The sequence below is a fragment of the Zonotrichia albicollis genome, chromosome 9 (genome assembly GCF_047830755.1).
Source record: "Zonotrichia albicollis isolate bZonAlb1 chromosome 9, bZonAlb1.hap1, whole genome shotgun sequence".
In the NCBI taxonomy this organism is placed as follows: domain Eukaryota; kingdom Metazoa; phylum Chordata; class Aves; order Passeriformes; family Passerellidae; genus Zonotrichia; species Zonotrichia albicollis.
Window position 1 is genome coordinate 33,443,111 of NC_133827.1, and position 25,857 is coordinate 33,468,967.

The window sequence follows — 25,857 nt, forward strand, 5'->3', positions numbered from 1 at the left end:
CTCCTTGTGCCATGACTCCTGCTGTGACAAAAATCTCTGCCCACGGTCCTGGTTTCACAAAAAAACCTCTTGCAAGAATGAGAAATAAAAAAATTTCCTGAGGGCTGGCTGCACACCCAAGGGCAGTGGGTTACTGAAAAGTTCAGGCTCATCAGTAGCCATCATATGCACCAGCCATGTGCTCTGCTACTTAACTCGCCTCACACTCTTCATTCTGATGTTCTCTGCTATTCCTTTACAGTTTATATTGAAAGGTGTTTGGGGGGTGGCTCTGCCTTTTAATTTTGTGCCTAGGACACACACAGACCATAAGACTCCAATTGATCATTGGTTAACAGGAGTTTGTTGCTAATAATGACATAATACCCAAGTGTCCTCCCACTCCCTGCCCAGCTGCACAGGGGAGTGGGGTTGCAGTCTCCTTGACCAAGCACAAAGCAAAATTTCTTCATCCCTCCACCTGCCTGTGGCTAATCCCTGTGGTTTGCCTGCAGCAGGAACAAAAATGACATACAGCTGCCTCTGAGAACTTCTTTCACAAGTGCTCTTATGCAACTGAGTAACTCCATCTCTGCAAAGGGTGGCATTTGAACGGGATCAACACAGATTTGGCACTTGCACAGGAACAGCATTAGCTTAGACTTGGCTCTGACTTAGACAGCAGCATGTAACACTCTGGGAAGTCACCTAGATGGCCCTGCTGCCCATGTACCAAACCTACAGAACTGGCACAGCTAGAATTAAAAGTTTTGAGGTGTGAAGGACACTGGTTTACTCCAGAAACAGGGCAGAAAAATAACATTTACCCATCTTGCTGGCCACCGATCTAACTGAGAGCTAGGATCAACCTGAAAAACTGAATTATTCATTTTGAAACCACTTTCGGGACCTTTAGTTCCTTCACTGGTGTGGCATTTTCTCTATCTCAAACTGCTCCCAACTCTGAGTTTAGTATTTTCCAAGGTGTTTCTGGGAGGCGACTCACAGCCCCAAGGCTTTCCTGCCCTGCCCACTTGCAGCCCTATCTGGCCCGTGCACAGTCCTGGCTGGCTGCTCTGCATCTCCCCTGACTCTCCAGGCTCATTCTGACTTTCCCACACACATTAGCCACATTCTGGTGACTGCACCTCTCAGCCTAGACATGAACTGCCTGCATGTAGGAAGGCAGCTGCCAAACAGCTTTGCCAAGTCTTTGGGAGAGATGTCAAGGGAATACAAATTGCTTGTCTCCTCACACAAGATGGTGCTGGAAGACTGGGAAGAGAGAAGCCTGATAAGGTTTTGTAAGCTGTATTTGCCACAGCTTTCATGAAGAGAATTGAATGCCTGGGGAAAGAGGGGTTAGAGCTGTCTGACAGCTCAGAAGAACAGAAAGGTATCCCTCTAACAAGGGAATCCTCCTCCTCTCGCTCTTGCCAGGAGAGCTGCTGGCCCATTCTCTTCTGCCCCGTCCTTTCAGCCCATGACACAATGGATAAACAGGACAATGCCAGCTAGTCCTTGAAGCGTGCTTGTGATAACAAAAATTGTAAAGTCTTTTATTCAAGAAAGGAAGCTGATAGAGCAACAGTAACCCTCACTCTGACCTTGGGTTTTAAATCTTATTGGGTGGGTTACAAGGCCAGTCTCACAGTGAGACTGGCTACTGACACTTGCCATCCACTAGCCCTGCTTGGGCACTGCTCCTGCCAGCTGCACCTTGCACAGCTCTTCCCTCAGTGTGCATTGGGATTCAGCAGGCTCAGCTCAGCTGTCAGAAGGCTGCTTGTGTGCAGCTGCCTCTCTGCTGCTTGTGTGCAGCTGCCTCTCTGCTCTCAGAAAACTCTCAAGAGCTTTGATTCTCCCACAGCTTTTGGGGAACACCACATCAATGTCTCCTGCCCTGCCCCTCCTTTGCAGCCAACAAGCTTTGCTACTCAAGACTGCAAAGACTACAAGCTGCCCCCTGATGCTTTGGGCATCAATGAAGAGACATGGCCAACCTAATGTGCTGTACATCATTGTCATTACAAACATTGGCATGTGAGAGGACTCCCACCTTCACAAAATGCATCTCAAATGCTCAAGAGTATATGTCAAAAAAATAAAATATTTTTAGGCCAGCCCACTGGTCCTTATCTGTTTCCACCCACTGCATTCCACCAAGAGTGGGGCTTCCCTCTGCAATTTCCAGCAGGCAATAGGAGGGCTTTGCCTTTGCTCTTGGCCTGAGTCACAAGCCTCACAACCAAATGAAGAGTTGCACTGTTGTCTCTCTTTTACTCATCTGCCCATGGCCCTAGGCCAAATAGACAAAGCTGCTCCCAGCAAGTTGAGATGCCCCTCCACAGCTTTGAGTTCCCATGCAACCACACCTGGGGGCTCTGGCAATGCCCAGAGCCACCACCTATGGTAACAGCATTCCCACAGACCATTCTGGATTTGAGAATGTAGGGGAAGGCTGCTCAGAGCCTGGCTCTGATGCTCCTCCTCCCTCCAGGAAGATTCTGCTGAGTTTCTAGTAAGACTAGACAGAGCAATAATTGTCTACATTTATTTAATTTGTAAAACAGCAGGAAAAAAAATGCAGTACAGACACTTTCCAGACATAGGAAAACCAGAGTATTTTTTTAGGCCTGGCTTCTAAGACATATAAATTTGAGCTAAAAATGAGAACCATAAAGCTGCACAAATACCAGCACACTACCAAACCCGTGTCTGTGCTTCTTAAATCTCTAATGCTGAGCAACCTAGCGCAGAACTGCACAGAGCTTGTAGGGATGAGGTTTCATGGTGCTCCCAAAGATAAAGTCTGTGTTGATTTCCTTAACTCCTTCTGGTACAGTGAACTTGAATTTCTGCAACAGGCTGCAGAACATGATGAAAAGCTCCATCTTGGCCATTGTCTCTCCCGGACAAGCACGGTGACCTGCAAGGGGTGAATGGAAAGAGAAGTCAGTCCTCACCAAGGTCTGCAACCAGCCCCTGTTTCCCAGCTTTTCTCAGGAGCATTGCTCATCAAGGAACAAAGAGCTTTGCTGAATCTGACAATTTCCTCTCAGACTGAACTGGCCTTACAGCTGACATGTCCGCAATTCATCTTTGAAGGATCTGCCCAGATTATGGAAAAGATATCAGAGGTGCTTCTCAGAAGTTTCATTCTTGCTTCCTAATCTATAGGACTCCCTAGTTTTATGAAAGGGATTTCAGTCCTTTGATTCCAAATACGAACAAGAAAGCATATTTAGGTTCCTTCATGGCTTCTGCTTAGTACAGGCTGACTTATCTTCCCTAATAACAGTGAAAAATCAGAAGACAGAGGACACTCTACACCTCATGAAAGATTCTCCTACATAATGGTGTCAGTGAAAACAACATGCTAAAGAAAAATCTCTTCCCAATTTATCAATTAACTCTGTCCAGGATATAATTCCCAGACACAGACAGTGACAAACTCTGTAATGCAGTGGTCAGGTCATTCAATTCAGAAGTGAGAAACCAATTCCTCTTCTGCCCAATTTAGACCAGAAACCTGAGCCTGACATTTTCCCATCTCAGCTGACAGCTCTGACAACCAGGCTATTCCCTCTTGGCATGATCCCTGAGAGCTTTTGTTTGTTTAAGCTTCTATAAACTCACATACTGGTGGAAGAGTGATTCCAGAAACTCCACAGGGAAGACATAGACTTCTGGATGTATTTGATCCAGCTTCTGGATCTCCCATTCATCTCTCTGCACTGATGAATATTGAATTATTTATACAAAATAAATCAGCTCCAGCACAGCAGCCTGCCACAGAATATCTACTGTAATGGCATAACCCAGCATATACAGAGGAGAACCAAGGCAACAATGTAAGGACTCAAGTTCCTAAGTGATTGGGAATCCTGGGACATTACTCATGTTATCTTCTCTGCATTTTCACAAAAATCTAGGATCAAGTGTTTATACAATAGGCAAACAGCTTATTTTTGCAGTCAAACATTTTTCTGGGCTGGGAAAACTATGTGCTCCTGCAGTTTGGGGTAACACTCCCCTCTGGCCTTCTCCACAATGAAAATAACACAGCTTCATCTAACTCACACACCTGGGCTCAGTTCTCAGTGCACTCACCTGCTGAGAAGGCCAAGAAGGCCTCTCGGGTCACAAAATTTCCACCCTTGTCCAAGAAATGGCCAGGGTTGAACTGGTGAGGTGTCTCCCAGTAGTCAGGGTCAAAAAGAGCTGAGTCTACATTTGCCATGATTAGAGTGCCCTGAAAGGAAGAGGCAGTTGGCACAGCTCTGTCTCTCATGCATAAAGAATAAAAGGACACAAACAGATTCCAGCTATAATTCTGCACATGGAAAGGCAGCAGAAATGAAAGATTACATAATTAGGGGAAAAACAATAATCTCAAGGCTTCTGAGGGGTTTTTGTCAAAAAAGAAATAAGCAAAGAAACTTCAGTATTTTGGGTTCAGGGATTTCCCTGTATTCCTTCATGTCTTTTTTTTCCCATCTGTTAGCACATGCCATAGAATATGTGGTCTGCAGTTCTTTAGCACCATAGCCTAAATCTAATTAAATGATCTTCCTGTCCTCAGCTGGAGGGGAAAGGGTTTAATGGTAAACCTTTACTGGTGGCCAAAGATCACATTGGAATAGAAGGGATATCTGTACCTTTGGAACATGATACCCCAGAACAGTGGTATCCTTCACAGCTTCTCTGGGAATTGTGATTAAAACAATGCTGCTGAAGCGGAGGATCTCATGAACCACAGCATTTGTGTACGGCAGCTTCTTCCGATCCTCGTAGCAGATGAGATGGGAGGGACTCAGAACAGCATCCAGCTCTTTCTGGACTTTGTCTAAAAAAAATTAAAACATCCATTATAGAAGTAAGAACACTGTTTTGGATGAAACAGCTTTCATTTCCTTTTTGGAGTATAGTCATGATAGAAAAAATTACAATATACAAATAATTTATACTTACCATATCCTGAAGTTTAAACGCATTTGTATAAATGTATATATGTAATGCATTTATATTAATATAAACTTATACAAATCATAACCAGCTAGTTATGATTTTACCACACTCTGTTTTCTAGTTGATAGGTTTTATGTTCAGACCCTTTTTCCACAAGCCCAACAGATTTATGGAGCATTATATTTAAAGGAGGGGGAGAAAACTATAACAAGACCTTATTATGACATCAATACAATTAAGCTGAATTGTTGATTTTACTCTAGTTAAATACAGACTCATAGCACACTAATGAGAGTGTTGCAAGCAAGCCACCACATCAAGCTGACACATGTGCAATGCTGAGAACTGAAATAGGATCATGTTACTAAATATGATCTACCATCACCAAGTATTAATCTCTTTGGGCTGCTATCTAAGCTTTACTAACACACCTCATACAGTCTCAGATGGGTTCAAATTTCATACTTAAAACTTAGGCTAAGAGGAATTTTTTTCTTTATAATTTATCAGAATTTGAAGTGCATGTGTGTGCACAAGGCTCTGTTCTTGAAGTATTCTAGCACCACAAGCATGAAAAGAATTTCTAGCCCTCAGCCTGAGTCAAGAACATGTACTTGGCTTAGTAGTTCATCACTTCTGAAAACCCTCTACCAAATCACCCAAAAATTTTGAAACTAGTGCACAACTGTGATCCTGTCCAGAATTTCTGGATCATCTTTTTGTCTTTCTTCTCTATGTTTAACATTCCCATGCATTAGAATAAATATCTATTTTACAGAAATTTGACTGATGTCTCAGTTAATGAACTCAAATAATATAACCTTATTACACATGCTGGATGCCAGAAAAGCTTCACTTTGCCCTAACCCAAACTCTTATTCCACCTTGTGTGTTTTCAGCCTGTATCTTCCATTATATTCTTACAGTGCTGAAAGAGTCCTACAAAAATCAACAGGACCCAATACAGTATCAGAGCCTGAACATCCCTAAAATTATTTTAAAATCTCTGTCTGAAAAAATTTTACTACATTGGCTTATTAAAAGCAAAACTAAAAAATTATCTTTAAAGCAAGCTTGATCTTAAAAAAACCTTGATCTTAGCAAAAAAAAAAAGCTCTACTTTAATCATATCCATGCTTGTTGTGTGCTACTCACCTTGGATGTCAGGGTAAACCAACATATAGAGCAGAGCCCAGCGCAGAGTGGTGGCTGTGGTCTCTGAGCCACCCAGGAAAAGGTCAAAAACAGACTGCACCATGTTGTCTTCATCAAACGTAGAATTGGGGACATTTTTAGTCTACAAGTGTCAGTGAGAAAGGTAAAATGGAGTAGAGCTGTGCAACAACACTAAGACAGACAATTATCACTGTATCTAAAGGAACAAGATTTCTTGAGGACAAACACAGATACTTGAGCAGAATACAGATATAGGCAAAGACTTTACTCAAATGAGTACAGAGATATTTTTAAATTACAGATGCTGTTGAATGTGTCAGGTATATAAGTCCTGTTATGCTACCTTGTAAAGTGGCATGTTGATTTCTGTTAACTTCCACAGCAGAAAAACACATTTCTAGGTAGTTTTATCTCAGCCATACCACTTCCAGCACATTTGCTGATTTCAGGATTCTGTCTAATATATAATGTTATCCTTTTGAAGATTTACGCTTTTTTTCAGAGCAGAGACTGACAACATTTTAAGATTGTCATGATACTAATACAGCACTACTAAGCACAAAAATAATACAAAGCAAGAATCAGAATTCAGCAGCCATCTAAATATCTGCACCTTTTCACGGCCCTCCCTACTGCCTAGCCCTCACTAAGGATTCCAAAATATGATAACAAACCAATGTAAATAATTTGTACTTCTAGAACAAGTTTTTGAACAAACTATTCAAAGTTCATATTTTGAGTTTGGCAGCAGAGTATTTAAGCTGTGCTTGCAGAGCTCTGCAGTAGTGGGCAGACAACAGCAGGGAAGGGGTAGACAACCCATTATGGTTGGATCTGTGTCATGTACACCATTTATCACTCACTTTCTCTAACTGCTTCAGGTAAAAGTCAATGAAATCTTCTGGTTCATCTATTCTGCCTTTTTCCCTGTGGCTTTTGATTTCCTGCCTCACAAAGGAACAAACAAAATCCCGGGAAAATCTTGCTTTCTGTAGAGGTCCTGGGAGGTGCTCTGCAAACCACGGGAACATTTCACATATCTGGGGAGCAAGAATTCAGTACAGAAGCAGTTAGTAACACTGTAGAGAAGCCTCGTGCTAGAGAGAGAGCACGGACATTTTTGGTGCTAAACTGCTGAATTAATTTCTCTGAGAAAAATCCTATGGCATGAAAAAAATGTTTAGTACATAAACACACATTAAAATCACAAATTAGGGACAGCACAGTTTCCACCCTAGATTTTTTCCCCATCCTTACTAGATAACTCCATTTTTATTTGCCCTGTTAATTCACCAACAAAATAATCTACTTTTGCAGATAGATATATCAATATTAATAAGTCCAATGTTAATAAATATTTACGTCCATCACCTTAGCACTGGAAAAAAAAAAAAAAAACAAAACCACAAAAAACCCCAAACCAACACTGTCTTTCATTCTTAGACAGAGTATCATCTTTTCACCTTAACAATACTGGTATTTCCATTACAGAAAAGGTCATTATCCCAAGCATATTACCTTTGCTAAGACATTCTACTAAAGATTATTAATACAATATTCATAATTGAATCATGTCAAACCCAAAGCACTGCAGGTCCAGTTCATATTCACAGTCAGAGTATTTATCAGTATTCAAAAATGCAGTACTTTAATAATATTCATACTGATACAATTATATTGCAATAAATAATGAGCCAAATGATCAAATAAGTTGCATGTTAGTAATATTCTAATAAGTAATATTCTCACATAATAAAAGCGGCTGTTCCCAAAAGCCACTATACAATCGAAGGCTTCAATCAGCTGGTGGAAGGTTTTATCCTCCAGAGAGAAACGATGTCCAAAAACCACAGCACAAATCACATTGGAGACAGCATGGACAATGGGGAAGGAAGGGTCCACAGCTTCTCCTGCAGACAGAGAAAAACATTCATCTCAAAAGCACTTCCTCTTCCTTTGCTATTTGGGAGAACAAGATTACAATGACATTTTGTAATAGATGTCCTCTATGATATTTATATTGTTACTCAGAAACACCCAAAACTCACTAGGAAATGTAACAAAAGATAAACCTCACTCCAAAATGAAGACAGGAAAGCCTCGAATCTTTAACTCTTGGTCTTTTTTTTTTTTAATTTGCTTTCCTTTGTGCTTTCTTTTTTAATCTTAATCTTGGGTGTTGATCCCAAAATACAAAATGCTGAGGTCCAATAATCTCAAGGGTTCTGAGGGGTTTTTTGTCAAAAAATAAGTAAGCAAAGAAATTTCCATATTTTGGAAATTTCAGAGGTTTCCCTGCTGTATTCCTTCATGTTTCTTTTTCCAGTCTGTTAGCAAATGCCACAGAATGTGTGGTCTGCAGTTTTTTAGCAATTTATCCTAAATCTGCAAATCTAAGGTGTGCTCCAAGTCCATTCTACTCAGTAACAAAAGTAGTGTTAACCCTTAGAGTCAAGCAGTCTGTGCTCTGTGTGCCCCCAAGCACTGTGTCAATGCCATACCCTCCTTGTCTCTGAAGAACTCCACCAGGTAACGGGCCTCGGTTTGGATCCCACGCTCCATTCCTTTATTCCCCATTCCCAGTTTTCGGAGAGTTCCAAATCCAAAATGTCTCTGTTGTTTCCAGATGAGACCATTTGAGACCAAGATACCTTTAGCCATCAAGAATGAATTTTATGTCATAATAAAGTTCATACAATTGTAGATGATAAACACAGTAAGAGTCATCTTCTCATCATGCTGTTGCTCAAAGAGGAGGGACACATCAGGGCAGTGTTCTTTGAATTGAATGTTGTCAGAGGCAGAGAAAACACCTTGGATAAGACATTACCATCCCTGCAAAAATAATCCACTTGGACCTCTGGACTCACACACCTGCCTTCCAAGCCTAGTCCTATTTTTTTCTGAAGCATCTGTCTCAGGTCTTTGAGGGATCCTGTTCTACCAGGATCTTTATACCAAATATCAAGTTCTCATCCTGGAAAGGTCCCTTCTGGAAAGACAATGAAGCCAGGGCAAGAACCACCCAGCCAAAATGAGAAGGAAAAAATAGGCTTTAGCCAATCTGCAAACAGCTCCTTAAGATCAAGAGTTCCTGTAGTACAGAAAGGAAACCCAGGCTGCTCTGTTGTGAGTCTGTGTTCTAGCAGAGACTCCCCAGCATGAACCATTTAATTTGCTTGGTGGGGAAATTTCCTCCACAAGTCTAGCCTACACCTCCCCCTGGGAAAGCCAGCTTACTCTCTGAGACAGCTGCTTCACTACAGACAGGAATAACTCTCCCCTATTCCTTCTGCTGTCCTGGGAACCAGGGACAGGCAGGTTGTATTTGTGATGCAGTCACAAACTTGCAGCTGAGATGCAGCTGTTGGTTAAAGCCATTCCTGCTACAAATTGCGAGTTTTAGGGCACACATCACAACCCAGCTACTTTTCTCTACAGCACCCTGATAAAAGGTGGCAATACAGATCCTTCCAAATGGACAGAAATGGCCCCAGACGTATACCCCATCTCTATACCTTAAAGTGGTTTTTCTCTACTTACATTAGCTAGTATTACAAATTAAAGCTTTCCAAACAGTATCTCACATTAAACAAATCCTGACTGAGGGTGAAGGCATCTGCTGTACATTCTCTGGATAAGAGGCTGGTGGAAATAAGTTCAATTATTTCTGTTTTAAACATATCAGTATCTTTATTCTCTCTCCACTGTGATTCAGCAGTGTTTGTGATAACACAATACAACACTTTGAACACTCTGGTTAATAAATTTAAAGCTCCACTGACCTTCCTGTGACTTTGTATTTCGGAGCAAGATCAAAGTTCCATATATGCTTTTCTTACAGCAGCCTTTGCTGTAAACAAACAACTAGGAGCATAAAGATTTACTTTAGTCTCAGCTTGCAAAGGAGGCTGCAGGCTCAGGATTATTTGAAATCAGGGCACGCAGACAACACTAAGAATGTTGCCCATGCTGCTCTGATAAGATTCTGAAGTACATGTGTGACAGTAAGATTTGGAGACCGCTTAGGATGATGCTTCAGAATTATATGATTCACCTTGAGCAGACAGAAAAAGTCAGTCAGGAACTAAGGATTTTTCAGTAAGAAAAACACAAGAGGAAACAAAGAAAGTCAAGGGTGAAGTCCTTTCAGAGACATGAACATCTTACCCTTTCCATCTGCCAGTTTGTTGAAAACGTAGGTCTGCAGTCGCCCTGAAACATCCTCCGAGTTGTCGGTGAGACCATTCTTCACAGCTTGGAACCCATAGAGCACCATCATAGGTCTGTGACCCAACCACAGGGTGCAGATGTTGCCATAGGTTTTTGCCAGCTGCAGGTAAGATCAGTGTCCAAAAAAACCCCATGGGAGAAACATCAAAGAACATGCACACACAATGGGCTGCTGTCTTCAGCACAATGCTGCTCAGGGGTTCAGCAGGTGAAAAGGGACAGTGGCTGTGTTTTGTGGTGGGGGTTCTTTCCACAGAAAGGGTCTGGGCTCTCTCTGGGAACACAACACCCACAGAAATATAAGCAAAAGAATAAATGGTCCTTTAACTTGGCCTGGGTTGTCTTTGCAATAACAACCATAGGGTAAATGCCCTTGAGTGTTTATGGATCTGTACAAGGTTTCCTATGAAACTCCACCTGCCTATTCTTGGTTACATTTTTCAACTCCATATTTCATTGACTCAGACAACAACCAGAATTTCTTGAAATGATGAATTCTAGATGTAACTCCCCTTCTAGAGTTCTAAGAACTGCAGATTTCACGTTTCAATGGCAAGAACTCTTCCCATCTTGTACTGAAATACTGTCAGCTGAGGCATCTAAGCATAGATCCCATGTCTGGGTACTGATTGGGACTGCTCTCAGGCAATGCTGTGGGTATTCTGCAAGGACAAAGTCCTTGATGCTAGACCAAGAACCAGTACAGATCTGTCCTCTCACAGTCATTAACATGTACCCATGAGAAAATTTTAGCATCATGCTCATTAAGCTCCCTTCAGCTGCAGCCAGTCACCCTCTGACCTGCAAGTTGCACTTAGCACATTAGGAAAGGCGGCAATTTGAAAAAATATATTAACACATTGGATTCTCTTGTGATATTTTGGCTCAGTGGAGGATGTTGAAAACTGAAAGAATCTGTATTAGCAGGCTTAGCATGGAGATCATTCTTCCCATCAATTATTTCCTTTCACCATTATTTACATCTTTAGTTTATCTGCAAAGAGTACATCCCAGACTGGACTTCAGAGAAACAATAGATGAAAGGATTTGGCTGCATATGGGATACAATCTTGTTTCCATTCCATGAGAGCAGAAGATATTCTGGTTCAAGACACCTCTGAATTTAAGACACCTAGATTGAAATTATTTTCAATATATGCCTATAATGGGAAATCTGAGAATAATTTTTTTTCTTTCAAGGCCAAATAAATAGAAGTATTTTCTGCAGCAAAATTACTATGTTCAGTTCTGTTTAAGTTGCACACATATAAGAATGAGACTTTCATATGAAATTATTAGGCTTTCATATGAATTAAACTGTCTGCAGGATTTTTGCCTTAACTTGTTTAGGTACTTCACTTCCACAAATCACCTTCTCTCAGGGTTCTCCCTGTTACCACATCAGTCTATCAGCAACCACCACCATTTTTTCCAGGTTTTGCCTCAATAGCTCGTTACTTCACATCTGATACATACCTTTTTCAGGCCCCGGTGATCAGCTCTAAAGTTTATCCACCAGATGCTTCCAATGATGGGAAATGGGGTTGGTCCAGGAGGAAATCCACGACTCTTCCATTGCATATTCAGGAACTGTGCACTCAGAAGAAACAAAACCAGAGATATGAGAATTACACTTATCATCATTTCACACTTCCAAACTCGTATTATAAAATTGCTACAAATATGTCTGTTGAAATTGTTCTTCTGCACTCTTCCCTGTCACATTGAAGATTTCTGAATTTTCACCTCCCTTCTTTCCTACCACTCTTCCCAATCCAAGAAAATGAGGATTATTTCCATTCTTGAGTGTTATTTAATACATCACTATGCTGCAATATGCTAATTGATACCATTATTTTAAGATCCAGCAGAGGCTGGGTCAGAGAAGGTGGGAACCTCAGCCAGAAACATCCCTTTGAGCAATCAGTTTGAGGAACGTGTCACTCAAAATACTGACTACATGCATGTCAAGAACTCAGGTACAAAGCTGCAGCTGTCAGATGAGGGCAGGAATACTCATCAGGTAGCCTTCTTGGGGCAGAGGTAAAAGGAAGCAACCAGTAGCCTTGTACAACAGTGGGTGGAGATGCAGACTTGGGAACCAAGAGCAATGAAGGGTTGCAATTTGAGTTTTCACAGTAAACAATACAGATGAACTGCAAATAGCACAGTGAAGAATCAAACATAACTAGTGCTAATGGCAAAAAGTGTAACAGACCTCACATTAAACTCCATTTTGGGGCTGAGTGCTTGTCCCCTATGAGGCTTTATGAATTAGTTTCTGCCTTATCTCAGTAGCAGGACCCCTGCTCAGCAGAATTAATTCCAGAGCCTGTAATTCTTTGTTTTATTTTTAATCCACAGCACCTGAAGCAGCACTTGCAAAGATCTCCTCAACACAAAAAAAAATCCCTACAAAGAGGAGCAGTTCTTAGAAGATTTCTAGAGTACAGCTAGTGGAATAGGCTGTTTGGGATGTTGGTACCAAGCTGCCTTATGAAGAACAGCAGACATTATAGGGATGGGGCTGTGCAGTGCTCCCCTAAGGAGTGCCTTTAATTCCATCAGACAGGGTGAATCTAAACACCTGCAAAGGCTGCAGAAGACACAGAACTCCATGGGTGCTGACTGCTTGCCCAAAAATATACATAGCCCTACAGAAAGAACACAAGAAGGCAATTACTGATCTTAATTGCTGTTTTCACCACACCCCCACTGTCTTGCTTGTGCTTTCTCTGAGGCTGTTGCTCCTCTCACAGCAGAAATGTCCCTGCAGGCTGTCATTCCGTCTCAAGATCTGCTGTCTAAAAAAACTTCAACTTATTCTCACAACTCCATTTGCATAATCCACTGGTGTCACTTAGCAGCTGGCAGAAAGGACATCAGGCATGTTTTGAAAGATCTTTTCACGTTTTATTCAACTCATCTAAGTTCTTCAGTAGCATTCAAGGCACCTATGTCAACCACTGTTGACAAGGGCAAGAACACTACCCTGGAGAAAAAAGTCCTTCCTTACACAGTAACTAATCTGTGTTGGATTCCAGAAATTTCTCCCAGTGCTCAGGAATCAGTTGCAATATATATCTAATATATTTGCAATAACCATACTTGTCCTGCAGGAAAGAAAGAGTTTGTCCTAGGCTGTCTCTAAACCTCTGTCCCTAGCAAATTCATCTGAACAAATCTTAGCTCAAATTTTCTGTTCTGTCCACAGCTGACATTCCAAGTGCACTAGCATCTGGGCTAATAGATACTGCTCTGGAAAATTGTCAAAAAGAATGCTGAGGCTGCAAATACTCAAACATTAGGAAATGCCAGAAGGAAAACTGTCTGTACAACATTAATTATTTCTTCCTGACACTTCAGTGAGAAAAGGGTATGTGCTATGGTTCATCTATGAAATTCTTGTCTCTGTTCAGCTCTTCTGCAGCTGAGTGCAGAACACTGCCAAGATTACACAGCAATTCACAAACCAGAGAGACTGAAAGGGCACCAGGCCTTGGTAGCTCCCACACTATCAGGACACAAAGCACCACAGCACTGGTGCAAGGTCTGCATTGCTTTCACCTCAATAGCACTGCATTACAACATCAAAACAGGCAAAACTGACCAACAAACAGCCCAAACGAAACAAAGGACAATGAAAACAATGGGAAAACAAAAAGAGGATTTTTTCCAGCAGTTGCTTTCCTTTCTAATAGCTAGAGCTCATGCTTTTTCTAGTTCTACTCTCACTGCATGCCAGTGATGCCAAAAAGTTGGTAAATGTCTGTAAGATTAGATATACCAACTGGTTTTATTTTGGGATGACTGGGATGACTATGTATTACTAGCAGGAAGAGAAAGTGATGGATGCTACAATTCATTGTAATGCAGAGTGATAGAATTTAAATTAACTCCATCAATGTGTGTGAATTGCAAGACTTAAGGGCATGAATTAAGGACTAAAATACAAATAAAGTAATTGTGAGATCAAGCAGGTAGAAGCAGGTGTTTACAGAGAAGCTTTCTACAAGTTGTTTTGGGGAAAATCAGTTTTCCTTGCTTCAATATCTTCATTATTTGGGAATAGCACCACTCCATGCAAGCCTTACTCGTTATTATCTAACAAACACTGTCACAAGGGCTCCTTGGCAGAGATGGAAGGTGTTTAGACAGCTCAGAAAACCCTTTTTTCTAATGAAGGCTTTAGAGCAGAGGAGTAGGAAGAAAATATAGGGAAAGAACAGAACAGAAACAATCGTACCTGCCATCTACAACTTGACTTTCATTAGTCAACCTTCAAGCTCTTTCCAAAAGTGAACATCAGGGTTGATTAGATCCAGAGAGATAAAGCAAGTTCATGAGAGTCACAGACAAGCTATGAACAAATCTAGGAACAGAATTTGAAGTCCCATTCCAGTACTTTGTCTATGCAAACTAAAAACTCATCAATCTTCAAGTCCCAACAAAACAGATGACAGCAGGAGGCAAAACCCCATATACTTTATTTACAGTGCATGTCAGTAAAGTTCTCTTTTCCTGAACTGAACACAGAATGGGAATTTCTTTTGCTCACATTTCCCAGTTTGTGCTCACTCCAGCTGTGCTGTAAGCCACATTCTCCCTCTCTCAGTGTTTACCTGGACACAGAGTGCCAGTGTAACAACTCCTCTCCCTCAGAGAAATTCTGATGCCTTCAGCCAATTAACAGCTCCTAGCTCCTATTACGAAGTTCTTGAAAGATCAGGGAGTGCAGGGGAGGAAGAGACAGCTAAGTTGAGAAATCCAAATTAGTGTCTTCGCTGGAAGGTGGGGGGGGGGTGGGGTGGGGGGGAAGAACAACAACAAAAAACAAACCCACAAACAAATCCCAAAACCAGCTTAGCAATACCTGTGCTGTTTAGCTTGAGGCCAGGCCAGGCAGCAAGAACATCAGGCTGTGTTTTCTAATATATCTGTCCCTGCAACAGACAAAAAACAAGCCCTGGTTGTCTGTTAGAGCAGATGACACACGCTCTAGGCAGAGGTGTGCCAGGAGCCCTTTATCCTTTGCTTCACACCATCCTAATGATGTTCTTCTCTGCTTCCCACTCCTGTGGCCTGAAGCCTTCATTACAAAAGCAGATTTCCTCATCTGCTCAAAGCAATCCAACTTAATATCTGTCATCTTAAGTGGAGAGGCAGCTCTTGCAATAGTATTTGTGTCAGAGATCGAACAAGATTTATGTGAACAGCTACTACTCACACGTACTGAAAATATAAAAATACACAGTATTGAAACAGCTTCCTTGCTTTTTCTCTCCTTGTGAACTTCAGCCCAAACTTTTGTGAAATAACTTTGCCTCAGTGTATTTCAGTTTGCCTCCAGCTCTCACCTAGCAGCAGGAAAACACACTGCCCACAGTGTTCAAAGGGTCAGACTCAGAGTAACACTCCTGGTGGGCCCAGACTTATTCAGCTGGACCCAGATTTCTCTTACATGAAGCCATTTTCTCTCTTTGTGTTTTCTTAAGTTGCATCATAGTCACTGTTATTAATAGGCAACTTCATGGCTTAATTCATCTTGATTCTGGTAATTTTAAGTGTACAAATCATATCCTCACTGATGGGCATGAGAACATCAAGAGCTTTCAGGGGTCCTTAACTTTTGCAAAACTTGCAAACTTGACAAGTGATTCTGTGCACAAATAAGAAATAGGACAGTACTCACTTCATTTTAACCAGACAGGACCAGCTGGATGAACTGGGAAGAAATAAAACAAATGAAGAAATGAGTCCTGATGCACACAAAGCAGCAAGCAAAGTTAGTTAGATAAGTTTCATCAGGTAACTCATTTTAAAGTCTCAAATAGCAGCAAAATCTGAAAAAAATGGGTATATAAATAACTGCTCAATTTCATAACTCAGTAACACTGCAATTTTTGATATACATATGGAACTGCCAGGATTGGCTGAAAAAACCATAAAAGTTATTGAATTTCAAATTGCTTCCCTCTGGGTTTTTTTGTCCATTTAACTCTTCAATTGTAAGATTCATAGAACCATGCTGCTGAAAATTTTTCCATTTCCATTTCTCTGCCCAAAAAACCTAAACAAACAGATAACATAGTCATGGTCCTTGGCCTCTGCTGGCTGCTCCACTTCCACACTTCTTGCAAAAGCATCTGCACATGCAGCACACTAAAGCAGAAGTGTTGCATGGAACTGCACAGAGAAATCAAGGGGTGGCTGCTCAGGAAGGTAAGGCAAGAAAATGCTGCAATGTCACTGCTGCCCTGTGAAACTGTCCCTGTGTTTCCTGTTGGAACCTAAAGTTATTACAATCCACCCCAGAAAAAAAGACCTGTTGTCATCTACACATTTTTCAAGACTGAATCACAAAAGATTATATTTACCACTAACCCCCACACACAAAAAAAATGAGCTCATTAGAAAACTAACTGAAGTGAGTGTCCATGCCTGTAACTCTCAGTTTCTTGAAGCTTAATTCAGTTCTTAAGAAGCTCATGGATAACATTAAACCTTTATATTTCAGGATCATAACATACATTGATTCCAATCAGTAACCTTGATTTTGTAGAAATGTTTTGAGCTGAAAAGTGCAGACTAAAAATTCAGCAAGAATTTTTTTCCCGCTCGAGAAATGATGATAAAACATTGAAACAGACAATTGTACAGTTGTATGGCTTTCCTTAATCTCTTATTTAGTCTTGAAGATAACATTAGTTAGGTTCTTGAACAAAGTGTTGAAAAATACTGTGCAATATATCAGTAAGTATGAAAAGTAAGTCTCAAAGTTTGCTACACACTAGTACAAACCTCTCTGGTAAACTTATGGGATCCACAAATCAGTAAGGATTAAAAGTTTTTCCTGTTTCTTCCATTTATTTGTTCTTTTCTGCAGATTTAATAGAACATGTGCATGGTTTCATCTGCAAAATTTGAAGCAGAAGATTTTAAAACTTAGCATAAAATTAAAAATTTTTAACATCTGATGGACAGAAAAATAATCTCTAACTAGTGTTCACATAATATCATAACTTAGGATAAGGCAAAAGGTGAAAGAAGATACTCTTCAAATTATTAAATTACCTTTTATTTTTCTTATTAAAGACAACAGAGCTTTATGCTGCATGAACTCATTCTTTTACACCTCAGAGACCTCAGATATTGTGTAGATGTTTCTTCTTCTGTAAAGTAACCACACAATAACTGTAGTATTTCAGAATGACAATAAATAATGCATTTCAGTGTTTAACTACACGAAACTGCCTCAGGTGTTACCATTATGCAAAACTCTTGAAAATCTTAGATAACTATTCAATAATTGGAACTTTGACCCACTATCAAGACTAAGAAGGAAATAAAATTCTAAGTGAAAAAAGAGACAGGTCACAATTACAGATCATAAAAAAAAAAATAAAAGTGGGTGTGGCTTGGCTAACAACAAAGCATCACATAGTTTGGTTTTCTACGGACTTTAGCTTGGGAAAACTGTAGATTACACAGAGAGATGGCTACAGGAGGCATATCTTTAGAAAGAGTTTGGATTCAGTAGAAGAAACATATCCACAAATTCAAATTTTCAGAAGAAATCATTCAAAAAAAAAAAAAAGAAAAAGACTAAAAAAGCCAAAATCAGTGAGAAGCAAAAATTTTGATAAAATGTTGGGGATTACTGAGATTTTTATAGCTCTAGTAGTGTGTCTCCTTATTCTGCAGTTCCTCAGGCTGCAATGGATGCGTACCCAGCTTCCTCCAGGACCAGTTCCCCTCCCCATCATCGGAAATTTGTGGCTGCTGGACTTCAAACTCCGCCGAGAAACTCTCAGTAAGGTATTTACCTCTGTGCTTGCAAATCAGTCTGAATCTATTTTAACTTAAATTGTGCATTGCATAGGAATGGCTTAAAATGATATTTTTTTAAACCTCAAGCTTGATTATCAGCCAGTTTCAAAGACTCTGAGGACCCTGCAGTATTAAAAATATTTCTGGATATTAAACATCACCATTGATTTAGTCCTTGCTACTTTCTCTCTCTTTTGGTTACATTCTCACAAACACTGTCATAGAATGGTATTTCATTGGCAGTTTCATTCTGTTTCTGTGTTAATATCCAGCCCTGTAAGCCACCTCTAGCAGAGCTCTCCTTTCCTGACACCAGTGCCACTGGAACATCTCCATTAGAAGACCAAATCTGTACCCTCAACAGACACTTTTTTCTGTTGCTTTTTCAGCAAAAAGATTTCTTATCTGCTGTAAACAGGTTACTGCTAAACCAAAGCAGAAAAATCTGATTGCTGTCTACAACACAACCAATCACACCAATCAAAATTATTTTTAAAAAGAAGGAATTTGCTTCCCATTATTACAAGGAAAAATATAAGCATGAAGTAAGGAACAACAGAGGAAAATAAGAAAAATCCTAGAAGCTAGGAACAGCTATAGAAAAGAAAGCAAGAACATTACTTTTCTTTCTTTGTCAGCTAGAGACAAGAAAATACCATCATTTTGGTTCATTAATAAAATAAAGAGAAAAGCTCTGGGATTTTGCCTGTAGTAATTCGTTCTTTGATTCAGAGCTAACAAAGTGACCTGCTGGTTTTCTTTCTGTGAAATTAGAGAGGTGTTCTTCTGAGGGCAAAGAATGATGCCCTCAGCATCTATTCCATAAAGAGCAATTATCTTCTGTTCCCAAAGCACTTAACAACAGAAATAATTTTTTTTCTAAAACCTGCAATTCAATTTGATGCCAAAAAACGGGTTTAGTCACAACTACAGAAAACTCTTAAATAGATATTTTAGTGCATGCTTTCCCTGGTTTATAGTCACAAATTTCCTGTTACCAACTCTTCAGTTAACCAACATCTACGGAAACATCTACACACTGTGGATGGGACAGACACCTCTGGTTGTGCTGAATGGATACAAAGCAGTAAAAGATGGCATTGTCACCCACTCAGAAGAAGTTTCTGGAAGACCTCTCACCCCTTTCTACAGAGATATGATGGGCGAGAAAGGTACAAAGCATTACACAAGAATGAGATAGAACAAGGTGTAAAGAAGGAAGATGTTTTCTTGGGCACACACATCAGCTACTGCTGTACCAGGGCATAACTGGGCTCTCACTGCAAAAGTGTTTCATGCAGTGCAAAGCATATTAAGGAAAAAACAAAAATTTTTTGTCTTATAAAGCACATTACTCAGTCTTTTTCCTTCCCAATAGATGAAAAGGAATACTTGCCTGGAGAAGCTGCCCTTCAATTGTATAACTTCTAAACCAGGAGACTGCTCATGTAGAAGATATCTATAGACAAAGCTGTTCAGTCCTCACCAAAACCCACTCAGTTTACAGGGATGCATTTAGGAGCAGCTGGGTGCCATAAAATCCTCAGAGACCAAAACTCAGCTTCTAAAATCTAAAATCCTTGTATCTTGTTAGTGAAATACAACCTTATCTAAATCAAAATTTGCTGTGAAAGGATTTTCCCTCCCAGCAATGAACTAAATTTTTGTGTGTTTTTCAGGTATTTTCCTGACAAATGGCCACACCTGGAAGCAGCAGAGACGCTTTGGCATGACAATTATAAGAAGTCTGGCACTTGGTAAGAACAATTTGGAGCATCAAATTCAAAGAGAGGCCTGTCACCTTGTGGATATCTTCACAAATACAGAAGGTAAATTCACTGGAAGAACACTTAGAGTGTTTTCCTGAAAGATTAGGGCTGCTAAAAGTTTCACAGTATATTTTTACAAGTACTATAGACATTGTCATTATTAGTAGAAATTTCAGTGGCTTCTTAACTGCATTCTTTGCAAAAAATGTTTTGTCTGCACAGTGGGCAATATAAAATTGTTTCTTTTTAAATAAGGAGAGTTTAAAAAATGTTTATTATCAACACAGCTGGTAATGATTCTTACACTCAAGGAGTATAGAAAAACCCTCCTTAAAATACACAATGTATGACCTGCTGGAAGTCATTCTAGGACAGCAGGCTTTCAGGATTTGGCAGAGAAAGGACTCCAAAACAAGGAATGTATCATTCAGTTATCCAAAAAAATTTTCTTTTCAAGGTTTGGATGAAATAGAAACCAATAGAATTTTAGCAAGCTGCCAAAATAAAGCAATTAAATATAAATATTCTGAGCAGCCAAATCCCTCACCCACATCTTGTTCCATGTGAAAACACAGAGAGGTTGCCTGAGGTCTCTTTCCAACTCTCCTTGGACCAGGCCCATCTCTCTTCTGAGAGCAACATTCACACATCTGTAAAATGTAGGAGATGAAAAAAATCATCTACCTCGAGTCCCTGTACAGCCCAAAGCTTTACCTACCATGCAACCCTGTCTCAATTTTAAACTCAATAAATGTATTTGCTCTTTCCAAGAACAACCATGAGCACTGGACTGAAGTCAGGGATGTATTTTCCATAGACATATACTTCAAAGGTTGTCCCTGCCATTGAAATGTGTACTTAATTTTTTTTTTCTGGATTTAATCCTTTTCAATGGGAGATATAGTCCACTCTATTATATGAGCTTTGCTTTTTCAGTCTGTGGAAAAAAAATACATCTGTAGTTGGATTGTTAAGCTGATACTTGAAAACCAAGAAGAGATAAGTCATTTCAACAGAACTAAGAAATGAAAACGCTATTTTTTTTCTGGTTGTTTTTTTTTTTTTTGGGGGGGGGTGGGGGTAATGGTGAGAATTCTTTGTTTTGGTTTTTAACTGCAAAACTTAAATATCTACCTCTATATTTGAAGGCATATGCTCTAATTAATTGCTTGTGTTTCCACACAACCCAGACCACAAGTCAAAGAAGGGGAGCTTCTATGTTTGTCTGCTCAAAACTGATTATCACTGTATTTTACAAGAGTAAAGAGCAGATTGAAAATTAAGATTCTGTGCACTTACAACTCATGCAGTTAATATATACTAAACTAGGCTTAACTTACCAGAATTTTTTCTAAAAATAGTCTGATGCCTTGTTGTTTTTACCATTAAAAAAGAAAGTCTTCCTCATTTTTCTTGCTGTAGTCTATTCAGAAGATCTCACAGCACTTCCCATATTCACAGGCAAACCTTTTGACCCCCACACTTCCATCGTCCATGCAATTGCAAATATCATTTGTGCTGTTGTTTTTGGTCATTGCTTCTCCAGTGAGGATGAATCTTTCAGCAAACTCATCAAAGCTATTTATTCTGTGATCTACTTTCAAGGCACTATCTGGGGCAGGGTAAGAGCCTACTTTTCTTGTTCCTTAAGATACATTTGCACTTGACAAGTCAAAAGAAATTACAAGTCAATTATTCACAAACATTTTCATTTCCAAATATACCATTGTTCTACAAGTCACAGTGAAGTAATAAATAAATACATATTTTGTATATGTAATTATTGGCTTCTAGTTCTTCTTTATGTCTGTAAATGACATCCTAAAATTAAAATTCTAGATCATCACTGCTTTTCACAGATTTCCAATGAGCAATCATTTGCAGAACACTGTATATTTAAGATTCTTAGATCTTAAATGAATGCAGCTTCTAAAATTTCATTCAGTCTTGCAAATCCAGAAAGGCAGTTAATAAGAACTAAGTGTTCAAATGGATGCTCTTTTGAAAAGACATCTTGCTTCAATTCATAATTCATATTGCCATCAAGATCTGAGTTATTCTGAGCTTCCTATAAGGTACGGGTTACAAATTCATCACACCAAGAAGAATATTTTTTAAGTTCTTGAAACCCTAGCTATTGCTTAACTTGTGCAGATTTTGGCACACTGGCATTCTAAAAGACTATCAGGTTCTTCATAAAGGGATGCCTAAAATAATTACAGTAAAAAAAATAAAAGGTTGAGAAAAATCTGTTTGTGAGTCAGATTCAGCACTCAATTACTCACCCATTTTCAGAACCCCTGTTACATTATTAGGTGTTGATCCAAAAAGTAAAATATAATCATGTTCCCAGTATTTAATCTCTCTTGTGTCTGTTGCCTTTCATCCCAGTTTGGTTGCCCACATGTTGTGGTGGCTTCACAATTATCAGGAAATCAGCAGTGGGATCTGACACACTCTGCTTTCTGTTTAACACCACAGCTGTACGATGCTTTCCCATGGCTCATGCACCATCTCCCAGGGCCTCATCAGGAGGTGTTTGCATACAATGACTTCATGCACAGATTAGTCATGGAGGAGGTTCAAGCCCATGAAAGACAGAACACAGATGATCCACAGGATCTCATTGACTTCTACCTGGCTCAAATAACAAAAGTAAGTATCTGCTTATCACACTCTCCCTTCCTTGGCTTCAACGCCTACTACAAACACTTGCTGTTCCAATAACTGCCAAAGGATTTTTATATGCACATTCTATTTGTGCAGCACTGAAGGTGTTTGATTTGATGGGCTGCTCACTGTTATCATCAAACAATGACAGTTTCTATGTGACTGGTGAAATATCTGAAATTATCTATTTCATAGTCTTCTTGTGAATATGTCCTACAGACCAAGGACGACCCTACTTCTACATTCAATAAAGAAAATATGGTTCAGACTGTGGTTGATCTTTTGCTAGGAGGGACAGAAACAACAAGCACCACCCTTCTCTGGGCACTGCTCTACATGGTACAATACCCAGATATACAAGGTGAGGAAAAGCACCATCAGAGAGAGCTGCATTCAACATCACAATGAACATCATTAGTGTAATAATATAGATCAATCACTTGTAAGGCATCAAAAAAACCCTTAGCTATGCACATGAATGGTGGTACATCAGCAACTAGGATCCAGAAAATGGAAGGTCAATAAATGAAACAAACAAGTGCTTCCCCATCTGGTTCACCAGCAACACTAGCAGAAATTAGTAGCAGTCACAGTTTTACCTCTCTAGAATGGGTTGGCAAGAGAGAATAACAAATTAAAGACATTTCATATGCAACCTAGTCTTCTCCCAAACTTCGAAGTAAAAAAGTTTTTAAAAGATATCCAATCTGATACATATTTATAAACAATGGAAATTATACCTGTCATTTAAAATTTTAATCCATTTTTTGAAACACAAAATTGTACTATCCTCATCACCAAGTAGGTGTCTTAAAGGAGGATTCAGGGAGAAGCACTTCTTGATCAACTGAAACCTACACAGCAGTCAAACCACATGCCAAAGCATTTCATAGCAACATAATTTATTTCCTTCGGACAGGACATTCTCACACAAAAATCTACTGGAAATAAAGGGGGCAAGTGGCGAGGGCGGTGCAGAGGGGGAAATGAAAGTATTATCATTTGTCTGCAGAAAAGGTTCAAAGAGAGATAGAGGCTGTTCTGGAACCCTCCCATATCATCAGCTATGAGGACCGGAAGCAGCTGCCCTACACAAACGCTGTGATCCACGAGGCTCTGCGCTACAGCAACGTCACCTCCGTCGGGGTCCCTCGACAGTGCCTGAGGAGCACAACTCTGCTGGGTTTTCACATTAAAAAGGTACAGAAGATAAGGATAGCCCCCTGTTTCTTACATCTTTGAGCTGTTAATATTTAGCATTTATATGACATAGAGAGAAGGAAAATCTATGGAAAATGAGATCTCTGCTGCTTCTTGCAGGGCACGCTTGTGTTGCCAAATCTGCACTCTGTGGTCTATGACACTGAGCACTGGGCAACCCCTTGGAAGTTCAACCCAGATCATTTCCTGGACTTGGATGGCAACTTTGTGAACAAAGAGGCATTCTTACCTTTCTCAGCAGGTAACACCCTGACCTCGAATATTCCTGCTTGCTCTGTTTTGCAGTAAGAGTAAAAATACTAAGTTCTAAAATACACATTTATAAAAATGTGTTTGACTAGATTGACTATTTGACTGATTTGAAAGATTTAAAGTCAGGTCTTTTGCTATAAGAGCCACAAACATTGTGCATTTTGTATTTTCCATATATTCAAACAGAGGATAAGTGGGGCTGGGAGACAAAATGCTCTTTCCTTGGCATATCCATCCAGTGTTAGGGCTACAAGGCCCCAACACACCCTTCTGAATTTCTGTTAAAGAAATCCTGGTTACATCCTTCTCCTTGGCTTCAGAACTGCATACCACAATGCCCCAGCCCTCCCTTCTCAACAATCAAAATAAGACTCTGAAGTATATGAATCCTTTTAAAATCTGGCTTAGCTAAGAAGCAATTCATGGCTCTCACAAAAAGAATCAACAATGGAAAGGGAGAATTGCATGCTCCAGGGGTGAAAAAAGACTAAACAACCCAATCAAAACACCAAATACTTGACAGAGGTGCAGAGTTTCTCAGTTAAATGTTTCCCCACCCTCATCCTAAAGCATCTTCTGTCTTTACAGAATGAAATAATTATCTTACATTAACAGAATTTATGGAACTCAGTAGAATTTTGTGCAAAGTTCTTTTACAGAATTTAACTTTACTCAACTGACTCTCTTGATTTTCCTCTGCAGGGCACCGTGTATGTTTGGGGGAACGGATGGCACGAGTTGAACTGTTCATCTTCTTTACCAATCTCCTTCGGGCATTTACATTCCAGCTCCCTGAGGGGGTGAAGGAAATCAATCTGGAGTACATTTTGGGTGCAATACTGCAGCCACACCCATATAAACTCTGTGCTATTCCACGCTAGTCTGTAACACACCAAAATGCTGACAGACTTCAACCCATTAGTAAGTGCAGATCCTTTAAAAACATGCTTCACTATCTCAATTCTCATCTACTGAACTTTCTGAAATCAAAGTAAGTCTACTTGCCAAACTCACATAATTGAGTCTTAGGCATACATAAACACACCATATTTCCAAAAAAATGTATTTTCACACTCACAGTAGCAGTGAATTAGCTGTAGGATGCTAGAGAAGTGGCCTGTGTCAAGTAGTGTCCTGCATGTGTGCTCTGTCAGGTATCATACTCTTAAAATGGGACAACTGTTCAGTAAGAAAGCTTTAATAAAATTTTCTTCAGTAAGCTGTTAGTCTTCTGAGTTCACAGGTCTTTTCTTAGATCTTCTTGCAGGAGGTAATAGAATATACACACATTTAGAGTTAATTCCTTTGTCTTTCACTCTCCCACACAGCATTATAAAGTGTAGCATAAACTTCACACACACAAAAATGATTATAGTATGGGGCCTCTCATAACCACAGCCCATTTAGAAATCCTTACATCTTTTTTTACTTCCTCAGTATCCAATTTCTATTTCACCACAACTCAGGTCCATGCACTTTCACAAACTTTTCCTTCTGTTTAAAAACACTGTTGTATGATCCAATAATTTCCTATTTGAAGAGAAAGGAACAGCTTTTCAAGAAATTAAGAAAATAAACAAAGATGTCAACAGTTGTTTTAGTAGGTACAGTAGAGATTTATTACTCAGTGTTTTCTTTTGCTCTTTTTCCACACCAACAGATGTGGAAGGTTTTGATAATTTAAAATTCAGCCGAAACCATCCTAAATCCTTTCAATTTTCAAAGTTCAACAGGAGCTAGTAGAAATTATGGCAGG

General features: G+C 39.7%; 2 protein-coding genes across 2 annotated transcripts; one reads left to right on the plus strand and one right to left on the minus strand.

Annotated features, from left to right (window-relative positions):
- Positions 1-2,491: 2,491 nt before the first annotated feature.
- LOC102067424 (cytochrome P450 2J6) lies at positions 2,492-13,290 on the minus strand. Its single transcript, XM_005484877.3, has 9 exons — positions 11,836-13,290; positions 10,297-10,459; positions 8,628-8,777; positions 7,876-8,036; positions 6,990-7,166; positions 6,106-6,247; positions 4,641-4,828; positions 4,093-4,234; positions 2,492-2,908 (listed from the first exon to the last, which is right to left on the minus strand). The coding sequence occupies exons 1-9, from the start codon at positions 12,001-12,003 to the stop codon at positions 2,730-2,732; spliced, it is 1,470 nt and encodes a 489-aa protein (XP_005484934.2). The 5' UTR covers positions 12,004-13,290; the 3' UTR covers positions 2,492-2,729.
- Positions 13,291-18,006: 4,716 nt separating this feature from the next.
- On the plus strand, positions 18,007-25,786 carry LOC102067249 (cytochrome P450 2J5). The gene is made up of 9 exons (XM_005484876.3): positions 18,007-18,177; positions 19,199-19,361; positions 19,869-20,018; positions 21,420-21,580; positions 22,440-22,613; positions 22,848-22,989; positions 23,641-23,828; positions 23,949-24,090; positions 24,804-25,786. The coding sequence occupies exons 1-9, from the start codon at positions 18,007-18,009 to the stop codon at positions 24,980-24,982; spliced, it is 1,470 nt and encodes a 489-aa protein (XP_005484933.2). The 3' UTR covers positions 24,983-25,786.
- The last annotated feature ends 71 nt before the right edge of the window (positions 25,787-25,857 follow it).